The sequence below is a fragment of the Oncorhynchus gorbuscha genome, linkage group LG18 (assembly GCF_021184085.1).
Source record: "Oncorhynchus gorbuscha isolate QuinsamMale2020 ecotype Even-year linkage group LG18, OgorEven_v1.0, whole genome shotgun sequence".
Lineage (NCBI taxonomy): Eukaryota > Metazoa > Chordata > Actinopteri > Salmoniformes > Salmonidae > Oncorhynchus > Oncorhynchus gorbuscha.
The window spans coordinates 12,408,530-12,425,924 of NC_060190.1; the positions used below are offsets into that span (position 1 = coordinate 12,408,530).

Consider the following 17,395-nt stretch of genomic DNA (forward strand, 5'->3'; position numbering starts at 1 on the left):
AAGGTGCAGGCCAAAAAAAGACTTGCGTATTCCTGGGTAGAAGTATGACATTTATGTCATGGATGTTCTTTTGTGACAGATTCTGGTGGTCAACCAGCTTGTACATTACACCTGCCATGTGGTTGCAGTGCCCCTCAACACTGACCACACAGATGCACATTGCAGCAAGGAGAGAGCCACCGGGGCAACAAGAGGTCGATTATCTCGTTTTCATTGATGACAATACCTCTGCCCTGACAAGCACTACATTACTCTCTTCCAGCTGTAGCGTTGACAAGCATCCTTTTCACATATCCATCTTTGGAAAACGTGGATCCATTTGCCTTATTAGCTCAGGTCAGCTGCTCTACGGTACTAGTTGTGCTTACTTAGATACCGTGTGTCCACGAGAGATGACGGCAAAGATTGCAAGATTACTCTGGTGGTGTGGATGCAGACCCGCTTGTAGCCTGCCTACAATGGCCAGGCGTGCTTCAATTAGAAAAATCTGACTTTCATAAGCTCTTCTGATTAAGTGTTTCAGTTGTTAATGAAATCTAAGAAATTATATCACATAGAGGCCACTGCCTTTGACATGAGATCATATTGGTCAACCTTTGAAAGACGAAGTAACGTTAGCTTCCTCGTAAACAAATGCGGTGCCATTTTGGCGGAAAGTGTTTCCCGGGGTACGTTCAGTTCGATTAAACGTTTGCTACGTTGAGGAACGGTTTGTGCTGAACGACACGTTTCCATAACACTTTATTGTACGGATGTATTATTATCAGGTTTATCTTGACTGATTTACGTTATATATTTTTGATTTCGTATAATCAAGGATATGTTCATTTATTTACCTTTTAATCAAGTCTTATTAGATTATTAGATAAGATATTTCTTATTTCACTTGAGTAGCCTAAGACGATTTTGGTTGTTCACTGGTGAATCGATCATTTTTCTACATTACGTGAATATTTTATTTTGTCAAACGTTTTGTTGTTAAAATTTTGAAACTGAAACCATTAACGCTTGAATCCTTAGTTGAAACAATAACAAAGCGGCCAACCCACCTCAGTTTTGATAAGAAGCTGAGGGATGGGCCTGGATAAATGTAACCACTCATAATTCATGGGCAGAGCGATGGATGTAAGGACTGAAAATCAATGATATCAACATTATAGTTTTAACCATGTTAACATGTACATTGTTTACAAACATTGGAGTAAAATAAGCTTATATTTTGGGTACAAGATATTCTAGCAAACAAATGTTAGTTGGGCTTATGACTATCATATAGGCATTTTAAAGTTTGTTTCCATACAGACTAGTAAACCACATTCAGTTTCTAGTAGAGGGCTGTAAAATAAAAGTTTACCCCAAATCCTATCTATCACTATTTCATTATAATGAGGGAAGTCTATTAAATATGCACGGGGTGCACCGGGCTATAACCCGTCCACGTGACCGGTCGAATCCGTGAGGGAGGCGCACGCTGCTCAAATCGTACAGCAATCTGCCGCACGATCCATCGTTCAGAAACATACATCTCTTGTACATTTTCAAATTACTTTTCATTGGGATTGCAGATAAGGCGTTTTTATCAAAAGGAATCACTTGTTGAATGTGAAAACACACAATCCTACGCATTACTCCATGTGCTTAACCTATCTCACTTTTGTTTTGAGCCAACTTTGCCATTGGTCAGAAAAGTACCATCACTTTTCACCCGGTGCTAACTATGCCTACTCAGGCGCCCAAACCAAATCAATAGAACCCCTTCAATGATTTATTGTCATTCTACAGCCCAGTGGGTGAAAGCGTGAGAAATTTGGTCCAAAGACATGTCATTTTGGTCGCAGTCACGTGGTGTCTCCGCAGGTCTTTGGGTTTTCCCTCATATACAGTTATCATATACAGTTATTATTATTATTATTATTATTTTTATTTTTTAAATATCAAATCAATACATAAAGCACATGAGGGAACACAAGCATACATAGATTACAAACAATAGACAATCGAGCTAGGGGGTACAATATCACATTACAATTACACAAGGACCTTAAGGGACATGCATATACTTACAACAGCTTTTTTGTTAGTAGAGTATTTAACTGTCTTAAAATAAAGTTCAATTTATTTTTGTAGGGTACGAAAATGTGGGTTTCTGTTTGTAAATTTACATTTGTGTATATGAAATTTGGCCAAAAGAATAATGAAATTAATTACATAAAAATGATTCCGCTTATTTATATTGTATGTAAAGAATCCAAACAGTACATCTCTCCACAATAGTGTAAAATCTTCATAAATGTGTTCAATTATAAACCTACTGATGTCTTGCCACAGTTTTCTTACATGCATACAATGCCAAAAAAGATGCACAACTGTTTCTGGGTGGTCATTACAAAAGGAGCAATTTGAGTTGATGTTTTCCTTAAACTTCTTCATATAGTGGTTGGCAGGATAATATTTATGAATAATTTTAAAGGAAACTTCCTTAATTTTGTTAACAAGTAGGTATGTGTGTGGCAACATCCAAACTTTTTTCCAACAGATATTATCAATAAATCCATTCCAATAAGGCATGACATAAGGTATAGATACAACATCGTATCGCTCTGTTGTTGAATGGACCAAAAGAGAAACAAATCTTTCCTACTGATGAGTCAACAGGGTCAACAGAAGGTAGGCTCTGAGGGTCAGGTCTTGACATGTTCCTGAATAACATAGCAACACCTGAGGGAATGGCATCTAAAACAATTGCAAAATCTTTAGGTGTTACAGGGACCTTGTAAAGTGATAAGAATTCTTTATAACTGAGTAAAAGACCCTCTGCATTTACCAGTTGCCTCGCCAATAGGATATTATTTCTGAACCAATATTCTAAAAACAGAGAGGTATTTTTATACAATTTTTATACAATATATCCCGATTATTCCATATATAATATCTGTGTGGAGAAAAATTTGTGCGCCCAAAAATTGTGTTTATAAATGATTAAGGACCATGACAAGAAAACCTGCCGATGAAAAGCAGAAAGTTTCACTGGAACTTTGTCAATATTATAATTGCAAAACAACATGAAGTTATGGCCACCAAAAGTAGAGAAGACATGATGAGGAATAAAATTCCAGATAGAAGTGGGTCTTCTTGGGATTTGTTTTATCCAATTGATCTTGAAAGTATTATTTAAAGTAGTAAAAGCCAGAAAATTCAGTCCACCATTCTCATAAGTGTTCATTACAACAGTTTTCCTAATGTAATGGGGACGGTTTCTCCAAAGAAAGTTGAAAAGCATCTGGTCTATCTCCTTGCTTATTTTACAGTCAAGATATAAAGATAGAGCACCATGTGTTAGTCTAGAGATACCTTCAGCCTTGGTTATTAGGACTCTACCTTTTAAAGATAAGTCCCTCTGTAGCCATTAATTTAGTTTCTTCTGGGTTTTTTTTAATAAGAGGGTTAAAATTGAGTAAGCCTCTAGACTTCTGATCCTTTGTAATGGTTATGCCTAAATATGTAAGTTCTTCTTTTACTGGAATACCATAATATGAAGGTGTCACACAATCTTTGACAGCCATGAGTTCACATTTATTAATGTTAAGATATAGACCAGACGCTTTGGAAAAGGATTGTATCACATTGATCGATTTGGGAATTTGGTTAGCGTCTTTCAGAAAAAAGTGTAGTATCGTCAGCCAGTTGGCTTATAATATTTTTTTACCAGCTATGGAAATACCTTGTACAGGACTATTATTTAAAGAATTTGCAAGAAGTTGGGTGATTAATAAAAACAGGTACAGAGAGATAGGACAACCTTGCCTAATTCCTCTCTTTAACTCAAATCTAGGTGAGGTGCCATATTTCAATTTGATAGAGCTGTTACCATTTGCATAGACAGTCTTAATAGCCTTACAGAAAAAATCCCCAAAGCCAAGTCTCTCAAGGGAGTGGAAGAGAAACTGATGCTCTACTGTGTCAAATGCTTTATAAAAATCTAAAAATAATATGAAGCTATCCTCAGTTATTAGGTCTGAGTAGTCAAGTATGTCTAATACTAGTCTGACATTGTTAGAAATATGTCTGTTCCTCATGAAGCCAGACTGTGTTTCATCAATGATTGCATCCAGGACTTCTTTAATTATTTTTGCAAGTAGTGAGGCTAATATCTTATAGTCATTATTAAGAAGACAAATTGGACGCCAGTTATCGATGAGCAGCAATTCTTTTTTAGTTTTAGATATCAGTGTTATTAACCCCTGACTCATTGTAGGAGGGAGAACATTGTTTTTAATACTCTCTAAAAAGACTTCGAATAGGAAGGGAGCTACTTGTTCAGAAAATAATTTGTAAAATTCTGATATAATTCCATCAACACCTGGTTATTTATTGTTCTTTAGATGTTTGATAGACTCTATAATCTCTTCAACTTTGATGGGTTCATCACACTGTTTAGATTCTATATCACTGATAGAGTGAACATTATTCAGTGAGTTAAAAAAAAACACATCTTTGGATTCCTGACAGTATGTAGAGGTATACAATTTTCTGTAAAAAATTGCTGCAGTATTTAGCGATTAATTTTTGGTCATCTGTAATAACACCATCAATGTTTAACTTATGGATAGTGTTATTTTTAGAGTGAAATTTCTCAAGTCTAAAGAAATAGAATGAATTCTGTTCTCCCTCCTCAATCCATTTTTTCCTAGATCTAATAAAGCCTCCTTCTGCTTTTAATTGATATATATTATCCAGTTTATTTTGTAACTCAAGTAGTTCCATCTTCTCCTCCCTCAAGAGGTCAGCTGGGGACCTCTGAGAAAGGGAAGTTAACTTAATGATCACCTTTTCCTCCTCAGCTCTTCTGGTCTTAGCAAGATTACTACCATATTTTCTAAGATATTTGGACACCTCAAATTTAAAGAGCTCCCAGTTCTTGCAATACGATTTTTCTTCACAAGCCCTTTCCCAAAAGTGTGAGAGCAGATCTTTAACCTCAAATGTAACTATATCATTATTTAATAATGAGCGATTTAGCTTCCAGTAGGATGCTCTACCAAGGTTCGTATCAGGGGTAAATATTTTGATATCAATGTAAATATCCTTATGGTCTGTGAGGGGAGTAGTACAAATATTTGTAGTAACAAACTCACTATCAATACATTTGGATATAAGACAAAAATATATTCTGGATTGTCTGGAGCCTGTTTTGTTACTGTTTTGTTACTCCAAGTGAATGATCTTTCGGCCGGAAATATATACAGTTATTATATTGTGCACCGGTCCATGGCCGTGACGTCAGCGGCCAAAAGAAGAAGGGTCTGACGGCGGCCCGACAGGGAAACCAAATCCCTCTCTAGCTTCTCTTTCTATTGGCTTCTGACTACTTTGTCGTTCTGTCACTGGGTGGATTCAATTATGCTGAGCCACGGGGCATCAGGCAAAAGCCTGTTACGTCATTGGGCGAAAGCGCGGAGGGAGGAGCGTGGCTGCCCTTCTCAAATAGAATAGTAATCTGTGCCGCTCTGTCATTTTGTCAACAATGAAGAATGGTGCATCATCAATTTTTTCAATAAAATAAATGTCAGAATTTTGTAACTCATTTTCAATGGGAAGGTAGATAAAGCTCAAAAGCAATCACTTTTGCATGTGAAAAAACAGAATCGTACTCATTGCTCCACGTGCCCATATATCACTTGATTTTGAGATTACTTTGCCATGTGCTTTAAACAGGGCACATGGCTCACTGCCCAGGAGGCAGCCTGGTTCCAAAACTAATGCAATCAACTTTCACCCGGTGCAAAACACACCTACTCAGGTGCCCGGGCAAGATAAAACAAACCCCCTGATTGTAGCTAAGCCTAACCCTTTTTCCTAACTGCCTCGTAAGCACTCACATCTATAGCCATAAAATGCTTTGAAAGGCTGGTCATGGCTCACATCAACATCATCATCCCAGAAACCCTGAACCCACTTAAATTCACATAACCTCCCCAACAGATCAACAGATGACGCAATCTCTTGCACACCACACTGCCCTTTCCCACATGGACAAAAGGAACACCTATGTGAGAATGCTGTTCATTGACTACAGCTTAGCGTTCAACACCATAGTGCCCTCCAATCTCATCACTAAACTAAGGACCCTGGGACTGAACAACTCCCTCTGCAACTGGATCCTGGACTTCCTGACGGGTCACCCCCAGGTGGTGAGGGTAGTCAGCAACACATCCGCCACACTGACCCTAAATACCCTCAGGAGTGCGTATTTAGTCTCTTCTTGTACTCCCTGTTAACCCACGACTGCGTGGCCACACACAACTCCAACACCAGTATTAAGTTTTGCCGACGACACGACGGTGGTAGGCCTGATTACAGACGATGATGAGACAGCCTGTAGGGAGGAGGTCAGAGACCTGGCAATGTGGTGCCAGGACAAAAACCTCTCCCTCAATGTGAGCAAGGCAAAGGAGCTGATCGTGAACTACAGGAAAAGGAGGGCAGAGCAAACCCCCATTCACATCGACGAGGCTGTAGTGGAGCGGGTCGAGAGCTTCAAGTTCCTTAGTGTCCATCACTAAGGACCTATCATAGTCCAAACACACCAAGACAGTTGTGAAGATGGCATGACAATGCCTATTCCCCCTCAGGAGGCTGAAAAGATTTGGCATGGGACCTCCGATCCTATAAAAGTTCTACAGCTGCACCATCGAGAGCATCCTGACCGGTTGCATTTTCTTACTTACTTTTAAAAAACTGCATTGTTGGTTAAGGGCTCAAAAGTAAGCATTTCACGGTAAATTCATGTTGTATTCAGCGTATGTGACGAATACAATTGGATTTGATTCTCCTAATGTGCCAGGTTAATTCACCTAACCTGCTTCTTTATTTCTCCTAACCTGCTATGTTAATTATCCTAAGTAATCCACTAGCTTAGTTCTATTAACCTGCTACATTCATTCCCCTAACTTGCTATGTACATTTTCCTAACATGCTACGTTAATTATCCTAACCTGCTATGTAGGCTAAACAAACCATCTGTACCGACAAATTATCATAACATCGGTCTGCCTCCTGGGCTTGAGCCAGGTGCCCCTTTCAAAGCTCCAGCTAAAGGGGCTCAAAACAAAAGTGTCATTATTAAGCACGTGGAGTAATGAGTAGGATTCTGTTTTCACATTCAAAGGTGATTGCTTTCAATAAAAGCGTTTTATCTGCCTTACCAATGATAACTCGTTTGAAAATTCTAACATTGTAAGGAAAGAAGATGTTGTATGCACCATGACGTAGACAACGTAACCGATCGCTGCAGATTACTGTTCGATTTGAGAATGTGCTCCTCCCTCACCACTTTTCCCCGTTCACGACCGGTGCCCCGCGGCTCAGCATAATCGAATTGGCCCATTGGTGTCTCCGCAGTGAATATGGCGGATGCGGAAGGGGAGTCGCTGGAGTCGTGGCTCAGTGAGTTACATGCTTGGAAATTAAATTATACGTACTTCTTTATGCGTCGTTTTAAATGGGCAATTCACAACTACATCACCAGTGCCAGCTAGATTGTATATTTTATACAAATGGCAACAATGGCTATGTTCATTTATTCGTGTTTTGAGTCAATGTTTGGGTCATGAGAGGTGGCTTGCAATGAGCTAACGTTAGCCAGCTATCAACATGTTTTGGCAACAACAGTTCATGTTCACAATGCACACTGAATACGACCATTTGTTGACTCTTGTTAGGTAGCTAGCTAACTAAGCTTATTTTTTTGCTAGTTGTCAAGATTTTTGGAGTTAGTTTGCTAGCTGGATAACTAGCAACCACTGTAATTGTTTACAAATCACTCACCAGCAGGCTACACAACTCTGTGACTAGCTAACTGCCAACCTAGCTACCTAATTTACTGCAAGGGCTGCCTGCATTCGACTAGATCTTGCTGTACTTGCGTCAAAACGAATGTGCTGTAACTTTCATGACATGTTTGACATTAATCACATTCAGATGTCAGCCATCAGCAGTTTTTATAAAGGAGCCCCTGAAAACTCAGTCAGAGATAGATATTCATGTGACCCCCCCCCCCCCTACAGACAAAGCCACCAACCCATCCAACAGGCAGGAAGACTGGGAGTACATTATAGGATTCTGTGACCAAATCAATAAGGAATTGGAAGGGTATGGATGCTTTTTCTATGCTCTTCAAGTAACGTAATGTTAAGGTATTAATTTCATTGTAATCAATATGGTTTTCTGAAGATGTAACAATGGTTGTAACTTTTTATTGTTGTCAACAGCATAACCTCAAATCAGGCTCATTTGGAACTGGTGAATCCTTAAAATGTTTGAGATTTGTTCTGATAGTATATGATTTTAATTTCAGCCCACAGATTGCTGTGAGATTGTTAGCCCATAAAATCCAGTCCCCACAAGAATGGGAGGCGATACAGGCTTTGATGGTGCGTAACATCCCACTCTTACATTGAGTATTTGTCATTTATCACTAGGCCTATACTTCTTGGAGCTTTAACATTGACTTCTCACTGTTGCAGGTTTTAGAGGCTTGCATGAAGAACTGCGGGAAAAGGTTCCACAATGAAGTTGGGAAATTTAGGTTTCTAAATGAACTCATCAAAGTGGTGTCACCTAAAGTATGTAGATAATATCAGATGTTTTGTATTTTCTTTAATCCCATAGTTCTGTATGTAATTTGTTGCTTTGTTAAAATGAAATCCATCCAGATGAACCCTGTTCCTGTTCCAGTATCTAGGTGACAGAGTGTCGGAGGTGGTGAAGAAGAGAGTGGTAGATATGCTCTTCAGCTGGACACTCTCTTTACCCAATGAGGCCAAGATCAGCGATGCTTATCAAATGCTGAAGAAACAAGGTAGGATTTCAGCATTTTAAAATGACCCTATTTCAGGTTTTCATTGGTTTTTAGCCAATACTGTAAAGTCGCCATGTCACTTCTAACTGTTGCCTTTTTTCAGGTATTGTCACAGTTGACCCTGAGCTTCCTCTGGATAAGACACTGATGCCGTCACCCTCCTCCCGGCCCAAGAACCCTGTGTTTGAGAACGAGGAGAAGAGTAAGGTGAGATGCTTCCTTCTTATGATGTTTGATGGAAGATCTTTGTATACGGACGCTATAAATTCACTTTGTGAAGAACGTGTTAATCTTTAAAAAAATGTTTCATTTCTGTCTTTGGGATGTAAATAGCCATAACCTATCTAGCCTATGCTTTGTCATTACAATAACAATTACACTATAAAAACCGCCTGACTATCTCACCTTCTCTCATTGGTCTTGAGATGTTTGCATTTCTGAGCTTCAAGTTGATCTATGATCAAAGATGTTTTCTCAAGCCCTGGGATCTGTCACAGGGATTGGCTGCTGTGACTGGACCCTACTGTGGGAAACAGACTAGAGTACTAGAGACTCTGACTTATTATTATCTCTCTCTGTAGCGACTGGCCGAGCTTCTGAAGAGCAAAAAGCCTGAGGATCTACAGGAGGCCAACCGCCTCATCAAAAACATGGTCAAAGAGGTTAGCAGTAGTTGTTAGGCAGTAGTTGTGTAAACAGAGCTGCTACACAAACATGATGACGACCATAATGATGACAAGTGATTGAATCCGGCCCTCTGTCAGTCACTGTATCCCAGTGGGTTTAAGGCAGGTGTGTGCTGTGTTTCAGGATGAGGTGAGGCTGCAGAGAGCGTCGAAGCGCAGCAGCACCCTGGAGGAGGTCAACAACAGTGTTAAACTGCTCAACGAGATGCTCAGCCACTTCAGCAGGGACCAATCAACGGACGGAGACAAGGAGCTTATCAAAGTTGGTCCACATCTTACTTCACTATCACTATTGTATACTCTTCCCTTCATAAAATTGGAGATAATCTATAAAAAGTGTCTAACTTTGTGGAAAATAAAACGAAATTGCTTCCAGGACAATGAAAGTTTTCTTTAAAATATTTTGTTGTTAAAAGCACATTAATACACTTTGGAAGCATATATGAAATGTGTTGTCATCACATAATATTATTATTGGTGTTGTTTTTTCATTTCAGGAGCTTTACGGGGACTGTGACAAGTTGAGGGGACTGTGTTCAAGCTGGCCACAGAGACAGAGGACAATGACAGCAGCTTAGGTAACCAACACTCCCTGAGGCCTGCCATCTTATTGTCCAAAATAGTCAAATCCCTCCCATCATTGGTCATTTGATTGATCCTTTGTGACCTTTGACTTCTCGTGACCCCCAGGTGACATATTGCAGGCCAGTGATGACCTGTCCCGCGTCATCAACTCCTATAAGAGGATTGTGGAGGGACAGACTGTCAATGGAGAGATGGAGCCACTTGGACTGTCAACTACTACACAATGTAAAAACATGACGGTTCACAGATTTTATTTTCTACCAGGGATTATCCATCTTTTCCTTTCTGGGGCCCAGGTCTGGGGATTCTTTACAAAATAATAACCCCCCCCTTCATCTGAGATCACATTGGTGTATTATTGTATTTACCATCTTGGACTGTTTCACCCTAATCTTTGTCTCTTTCCATCCCTGGCCAGGTACCAAAGACAGCAACCAGTCTGAGATCCTGGTAGACCTGGCTGGTCTGGACCTCCAGAGCCCCTCCCCACCAGAGCATCCTCCTCTAGCCCAGCACGCAGACTTCATCCCAGCCGACCTGCTGTACGGGTCTGCCCCCCTCCAGGATCTTCAGGCCTGCCCTGCCATGGAGGACCCCAGTCCCAGAAAACCCTCTGCTGCACTGTCTCTACTGGACAAGGAGCTCCTCTCTCTAGGTACAGCACATCCTGTATCAACACCTTTGTATTGGATCTGATAAGAAAGCATTAGTCTTCTGTATGTCTTTGTGATTCATGTTTTTGACATTGAATTCACATAGTAGACTCACCTAATCCCCACATATATTGCCAAAGTCTCTCCCTCTTCCGGGAAATGTGGGTTTTCTTGATAGAATAAGAGAATAAATTGACTGATATATTGACTGTTTGTTTGTTTCAGGACTTAATGACCCAGTTCCTGCAAAAGATGACTTGAATAATCTGTGGAGGACATTTTTGCAGGTAAAATGGCCATTTTCAAGTGTCCTAACCAGTCAGTACTTTCAGAAGCATTTCTGGTAGAAATATTTATCCTTCCTGGAAATATTGATCTTAACTATGTCAGCTTGACACACATTGTTTAATGTGATGTTAAACCCCTTCTCTTCCAGGCTCCCAACCCAGTTTTGGACCTGTTTGGCAGTGCCCTCCCAGATACTGTATTCTCTGCAGCTTCTACGGACCAGTTAGGAGCTTCAACAACAGAGCCTGTTTCTAAGACAGCCGCCCCACAATCCTCAGTGGCGGCCTCCTTCCCCTACCCCAGTGCTGCTGCCCAGGCAGTCTCCGCCTCCTTCCCCTACCCCAGTGCTGCTGCCCAGGCAGTCTCCGCCTCCCTGAACCACAGTCTGCAGGACCTGGCCATGTTGGATTTGGGTAGCCCCAAGAGGTGCTCATCTCCACTACCAATCATACTTTATGTTCCTGTGAAGGCTAGATGCTAGCTAGCATGTACCACACCATGTAACTGTGGAGGCTTGAAAGTGGATAACTGAAGTAATATTTAAATGCCACCAATTGGCGTTATTGCTTGATCTATTCTTTTGAGTGTATGCAGTAGGGATGGGCGGTACAGAGTGCAGGTTTAATGTCCATCCATCTGTCATCATCTACCATAGCATGCCTGGTGTGATCAACACTGGCGACCTGTTTGGGATGGGTGAGGCTATGGGTGCCACTGCCTCCCCGAGAATTGGGATCCCCGCCTCCAGATCCAGCCCTCTCCCTCTGGGTATCCTACCGGCTGCTGCAGCCCCTACCTTGTCCCCTAAAACCCAAGCTGATGACAGCCCCCTTCTCCGCTCCCTGTCCCCCATCTTGATTCTCCCGCTGGGGCAGGCCAGCCCAGCCAAGTTCCCTGAGATCTCCCTAAGTAACGTCCACGTCCCCCTAGAAGCCATCAAGCCAAGTGAGTCCCAGGAAGACCTTGGCCTGCCTTCAGAAGTTTCTGGGTATTGTAGTCTGGTCAACACAGATGGCTGGAAGTGCAGATACTGAGTGTTTTCTTCCTCTCTCTGTCATTCTGTGATGTTTAAGGCAAGCTGTGTCCTGTGACGGCCTATGATAAAGACGGGGTCCGCGTTCTCCTGCATTTTGCCACCGACTGTCCGCCGGGCCGGCCGGACGTGCTGGTGATGGTGGTGTCCGTGCTGAACACGGCACCTCTTCCCGTCAGGAACATAGTCCTACAGGCTGCTGTACCCAAGGTAAGGCTGACTTGGACAGTGGACACTCGCGCTGTTACAACCTATTCAATTACACTGGTCTGTACTTCCACTGTAGTACAGGGATAATCAACTAGATTCAGCCGTGGGCTAATTATTATCTCGAGCGGATGGTCGGAGCCAGGACATAATTACAAATCATTTGTAGACTGCAAATTGACTGCAAGAAGATATTTTAAAACCTTGCTTACATTTGTTTATGATCACATATCTCTCTTGTGTGTGGGAATAATGAGGAACAGATTCCCAACATTAAAACTACTTGGAGCTGATTTCCTGGTGTTTTGACAGTATTTTATGTCCAACAATGGACAAAAAAAAGTTAGCTCTGAACCTGGGGGGCCAATTAAAACCAACGCTGCCTGCTGTAGTTGATTAAAAGAACTCATGAGCATCATTCTTGTAGCATACTTGAATCCTCACTCTCCTGACAAGTGAGATATGTTCAGTGAGGTACTGCTTCAGATAGGCAGTGAAGTTTGCTCAAACTATAATATTTGTGAGTTAATATATATGAACCGAAGCCCGTCTTCAAACTGTCACCCCCCCCCATTCATTCCTTCCTTCCCCTTGCCAGTCGATGAAGGTGAGACTACAACCGCCCTCGGGAACTGACCTGGCGCCTTTTAACCCCATCTTTCCCCCCGCCGCCATCACTCAAGTCATGCTGCTGGCCAACCCACTAATGGTGAGAGTCCTCCTAGTGTAGTCAATGAGAGTTATTCATCTGATATTTGCATGAGTGAAAATGTGGTTATGGTATAATAAGATATTCCACTTAGCAGATGTGTTATGGTACATGTTTTTTTGTCTATGTGATCCCTGCTAAGGTTCAGGATCCATTATTCCACCCTTTGTTACTTGGTCTTTATGATTCCTTACATCACCTACCCATGTCTCATATCACCTGGATCATTTGTGTGATTTAGTTTGAAGTCAAAATGATGCTACAATGCTAACCAGTATTCTTACTCTGTGCCTGTGTGTGTGTCTCTCTCTCTCGCAGGAGAAGGTCCGGATGAGATACAAGCTGACGTTCACACTGGGAGAGCAGCAGTGCACAGAGACTGGGGAGGTGGACCAGTTCCCCCCAGCCGAGATATGGGGGGCTCTATAGCCCCCCTAACCCCAAAATGGTGCCAGGGACAATACAGCAACACATGGTGGGGACAGCTTGAGTCAGTTGACACTACAAAGACTATTTGGGGGAGAATCAATGTATTTGCGAATGTTTCATATACTAGTAAGTTATTAAGCGCCATTATCATTATGCCATTCGTTACACCTTCTGTTAGGTGTCATGTTTATTTATATATACTTCAAACCCAATCTTCTCTGAATGAAATTGTTACAGAATTGCTGCACTTTAGAAATGCCATACAGACTTACAATGTTTGGTTTTAGAGCAGTCATATACACTTGGAAATGTAACTTTAAACGGTCAAGAAGAGCCAGCCTAGCATGTGATAAGATTGAAAGTTATCACGTTATATATATCTGGCACTTACACAAGACTTTTACAATGAACTACCAGTAATTGGACAGGGAAAATCTCCCGATTGTCACAGTTAATGGAAAAGAAGCCCTAGACTAGTAGCATACATGGATCACTTTTCCACCTGCCCCCTTTCACTTTATTCCAATACAATACCTCAGTAGAAAATGATGGAGCAGATAACTGACAGTACAGACAGCTAAATGCTGAACACTTGCATAATGTTGTTGAGAAGGTCTTTGAATATATTCAAAATAATTATTTGTATTTTGGGAGTGCTATTTATCTGGTCAGGTGGGAATTTTCTATTAGTGCTATTTTGACATGTTTCCGTTATGGGAGGTGGTGGCCTGCCAAGTTGTGTGACTGTGAATCTTTAAGTATTTATTTATTTATTTTTAGGTGCTTGTCATGAAAGTATTGGTTTCCAGAGATGGTGTTAGCTAAGCAAGCTCTGTCTTGTTTTGAGATCAGTTTACTGCTGAAATTCTTCCCTGCATACTTAACTTTGAATGGCTTGGTAACAATTTAATATTAGTTTGTAGAAACCTGGGGCTTATCCAGGAGGGTGAAATATCGCAGCACTTTCAGATAGACCTGTATTGAGTAGAATAGGGAAGCTTGTCAGCTCTATACATTACATTTCTATCTGCGACATCTTAACCCTTGCATCCCCATTCAAACAGCCTATGGTGAAGGTGCTTTGCCTGCAGTGGTACAATAGGACATGAATCGGTATCTCAAAATAGGGCTTATGGTTGTCCCTTGCAATGTACTTGTATGTAACAGGAGTGTCTGACTATGTCTATTCTGTCTGCGTTATTAAGCCATTTTCTGTTATCAGTACCAGTGTTACAATGGGAGGAGTACTCTTCCAAACTTTAATATAAATTGTTGCTCTTTATTGTCCATTTTAGAGATTGGCAAATTAATTCATGTGCATTAAATGTGTGGTTATTTAATGGGATTGAACAGAAGTACTGTATATGTATTTTCGAATAACTGTTTTACCGCATGAAGAATTAAAGTCTTAATTTTAAAGAATTGCCACATGCTGTATGTGGTATGTTCATATGCCTGCCCTAACCCACTTGCGCCCATACAGACGTTGATTTCTGGCGAGGAAACGCCTATAAATAATCAAACCTCCTGGAACATGTCATTTTACTTTTGTATTTTTAAGTTTAGTTTCACACCAACAAGCAACACTGGGCACACACACTGTGAATGCTCAGAAATGTAACACTGTGCACACACTGTGAGTGCTCAGAAATGTATCGTCATGGAAAAAGAGCAGCACAGACTGCTCTCCAAACTGGCGCAGATGGAAGTCGCGCTCCTACCCAAGCTTCGTGGAGAAGGCGCAAAGTCGCTGAAGTGTAGCAGCCATGGCAGACGAAAAACCCAAGGTGAGCAATGAAACGTATTTTATTCGCAATATTTACAGTGAAGTTGTATTCTCGTTATGTTGGCCTGTATGATATTCTGAAAAGGTTTGAGGTTTAGAGCAGCTAATTTACTTAACCGGTTGATTTAGTTGGAAATATTTCTGAATCGGTCTGGACCGCTTGCCTAGGCTAACTGCTAGCGTGTAGTTAGCTAGCGAATAATATCAGTAACAATGTGGCTTTTGTGATTTATTCATGTTTTGTCAGTCAAAATCAGTTAAATTGTCTAATTTAAATGTAATTCATATTCATGTGTTTTCTTGTCATGATGCGCGGATGCAACCTAAATGGCTTGCTAGTTAACGCCGAGGGCCCGTGCCCAAATAACAGTATGGCAGCTAGCTACATACAGTTGTTAGCATGCTAACATGATCAATTAGCTTGTTGTAATTGTTATGAATCGGGAGTATTCCGTGCAGACCATTGCACTTAACAATAAGTCTATCCAAATATCATAATCCGTGATTTGAAACTTAGTTTAATGCGAGGGATAGTTTAGTTACTAGAGAATGTACCAAATATCCACTCCCTTTAATCATAGAATATTTGTTTTTAGGAAGGAGTAAAGACGGAGAACAATGACCACATCAACTTGAAGGTGGCAGGACAAGACGGCTCAGTGGTGCAGTTCAAGATCAAAAGGCACACACCTCTCAGCAAACTCATGAAAGCATATTGCGAAAGACAGGTAAGGCAACATCCATTGACTAACATACATGCATGTGTAGGACATGGGGATGTGTGAAACTTACTCCTCAGCCTGAAGTATCCCCACTTGCGATATAGGGAGCTAGCTTTCCATGTGGCGCGGTCTGGTAATACGCTTCAGGAGGGAGGTCACGTGTGCTAACAAGGCAGAGCTCCCGAGTTCGCGCAAGGTATAAGCCGAATCGGGAGGAAGTAGTACTCGCTACGTGATGTCCTGTATACATGTACTCAGACTGAGGGTGTCATTGCCATGCACAAGTTCCATTGATTGAAGAATTGCGTATTTGCAGTTCAAATTTTTGTGCCTTTCCACAGGGCCTGACGATTAGGCAAATCCGGTTCCGGTTTGATGGTCAACCCATCAACGAGACAGACACACCAGCACAAGTAAGTTGGTCGATATGGTTTGTTATTGTTGGATCAAATCCTTGGTTTCTTTTATATGTTTGAGTTGACTGTTCATTGGCAAATGGATTTATCCTGTGCCGGGGTCTGCCTCCAGGACCACATAGGGCCCCTGGAGGCAGAGGTTCAATACCTTACTTCCTCTCCTATAATCCTCTCATCTAGCTCTCCATTTAACATTCTGATCTGAACCTGTCAATAAAACTTCAAAATACCCCCCCAAAATATATTTGAAAAACATGTTTTATCCTGGCCACGAAGAATGTTTACAACAGGTAGAAAAAAACAAATTGCTGATGCTATAACTGATCTTGATTATGACTTTTGTTTTGTCAGTTGGAAATGGAAGATGAAGACACAATCGATGTGTTCCAGCAGCAAACGGGAGGTTTTCTTCACTAGGGGCCTATGTTCCCCACCAACACCCCTACCTCCCCTGTCAGCTCGCCTCTACGTTCCCTAATAATGTATTTTCTGAAACTCTGCTTCTAACTCCTATCCCTAGGAACTTAATGCCAATCTGAAATGATTGGATAGGTTTGACCAATATGATAATATGACTTGCTGTGTTATAGCCGTACTTCCAATCCTTTCAGGTCTACAGGAGTTGGGTCAATTTGGGATTCAGCATACGTAGTTCTACACATGTCAATACCATTCATTCTGATATTCACATAACATACAGTTGTATATTATTGAGTTTATTCTGTACATAAACATCTGAGTGAGGGTACCCATTGTCAGATCCTGTTTCATGTGCTGAACTAATCCAGCAATCAAAGCCTACAATTCTGGACAATGTCTTTTGGAAGGTGTGTAAGTTCTTTACATCTAATTCACCCGTTTTGACAATTGCTGGTCAGACTTCTGTTTTCAGAGATGGATTCTTTCTTTTTAATAATTGTAGAAATTGTTTGCGATGCAACTTGTATTGATGTTCTCCAAAAAGCCTGCATTTAAATCGACTCACATCTGTTATTGTTAAATAAATGGATTCTTTTTTAAA

General features: G+C 41.0%; 2 protein-coding genes across 2 annotated transcripts; both read left to right on the forward strand.

Moving 5' to 3' along the window:
• Nucleotides 1–7,311: 7,311 nt before the first annotated feature.
• Nucleotides 7,312–14,876, forward strand: LOC124003257 (ADP-ribosylation factor-binding protein GGA3-like). The gene is given in 18 exon segments (XM_046311355.1): nucleotides 7,312–7,446; nucleotides 8,067–8,151; nucleotides 8,357–8,432; nucleotides 8,526–8,624; nucleotides 8,737–8,860; nucleotides 8,964–9,067; nucleotides 9,442–9,522; nucleotides 9,671–9,808; nucleotides 10,044–10,071; nucleotides 10,074–10,124; nucleotides 10,237–10,356; nucleotides 10,550–10,786; nucleotides 11,010–11,071; nucleotides 11,221–11,498; nucleotides 11,728–12,017; nucleotides 12,146–12,315; nucleotides 12,911–13,021; nucleotides 13,340–14,876. Coding segments are annotated over 18 exon segments (2,205 nt in total). The 5' UTR covers nucleotides 7,312–7,406; the 3' UTR covers nucleotides 13,451–14,876.
• An 86-nt stretch (nucleotides 14,877–14,962) lies between these two features.
• LOC124003258 (small ubiquitin-related modifier 2-like) lies at nucleotides 14,963–17,395 on the forward strand. Its single transcript, XM_046311356.1, has 4 exons — nucleotides 14,963–15,237; nucleotides 15,833–15,964; nucleotides 16,300–16,371; nucleotides 16,726–17,395. Exons 1-4 carry the CDS (start codon nucleotides 15,217–15,219, stop codon nucleotides 16,789–16,791), a joined length of 291 nt encoding a protein of 96 aa, XP_046167312.1. The 5' UTR covers nucleotides 14,963–15,216; the 3' UTR covers nucleotides 16,792–17,395.

Bases quoted from the DNA above. Each gene is read 5' to 3' on its own strand.
- LOC124003258 (XM_046311356.1), top strand. From the start codon at position 15,217: ATGGCAGACGAAAAACCCAAG. The intron at 15,965-16,299 runs GTAAGGCAACAT...GCCTTTCCACAG, and splicing joins AAGCATATTGCGAAAGACAG to GGCCTGACGATTAGGCAAAT. The intron at 16,372-16,725 runs GTAAGTTGGTCG...TTGTTTTGTCAG, and splicing joins AGACAGACACACCAGCACAA to TTGGAAATGGAAGATGAAGA.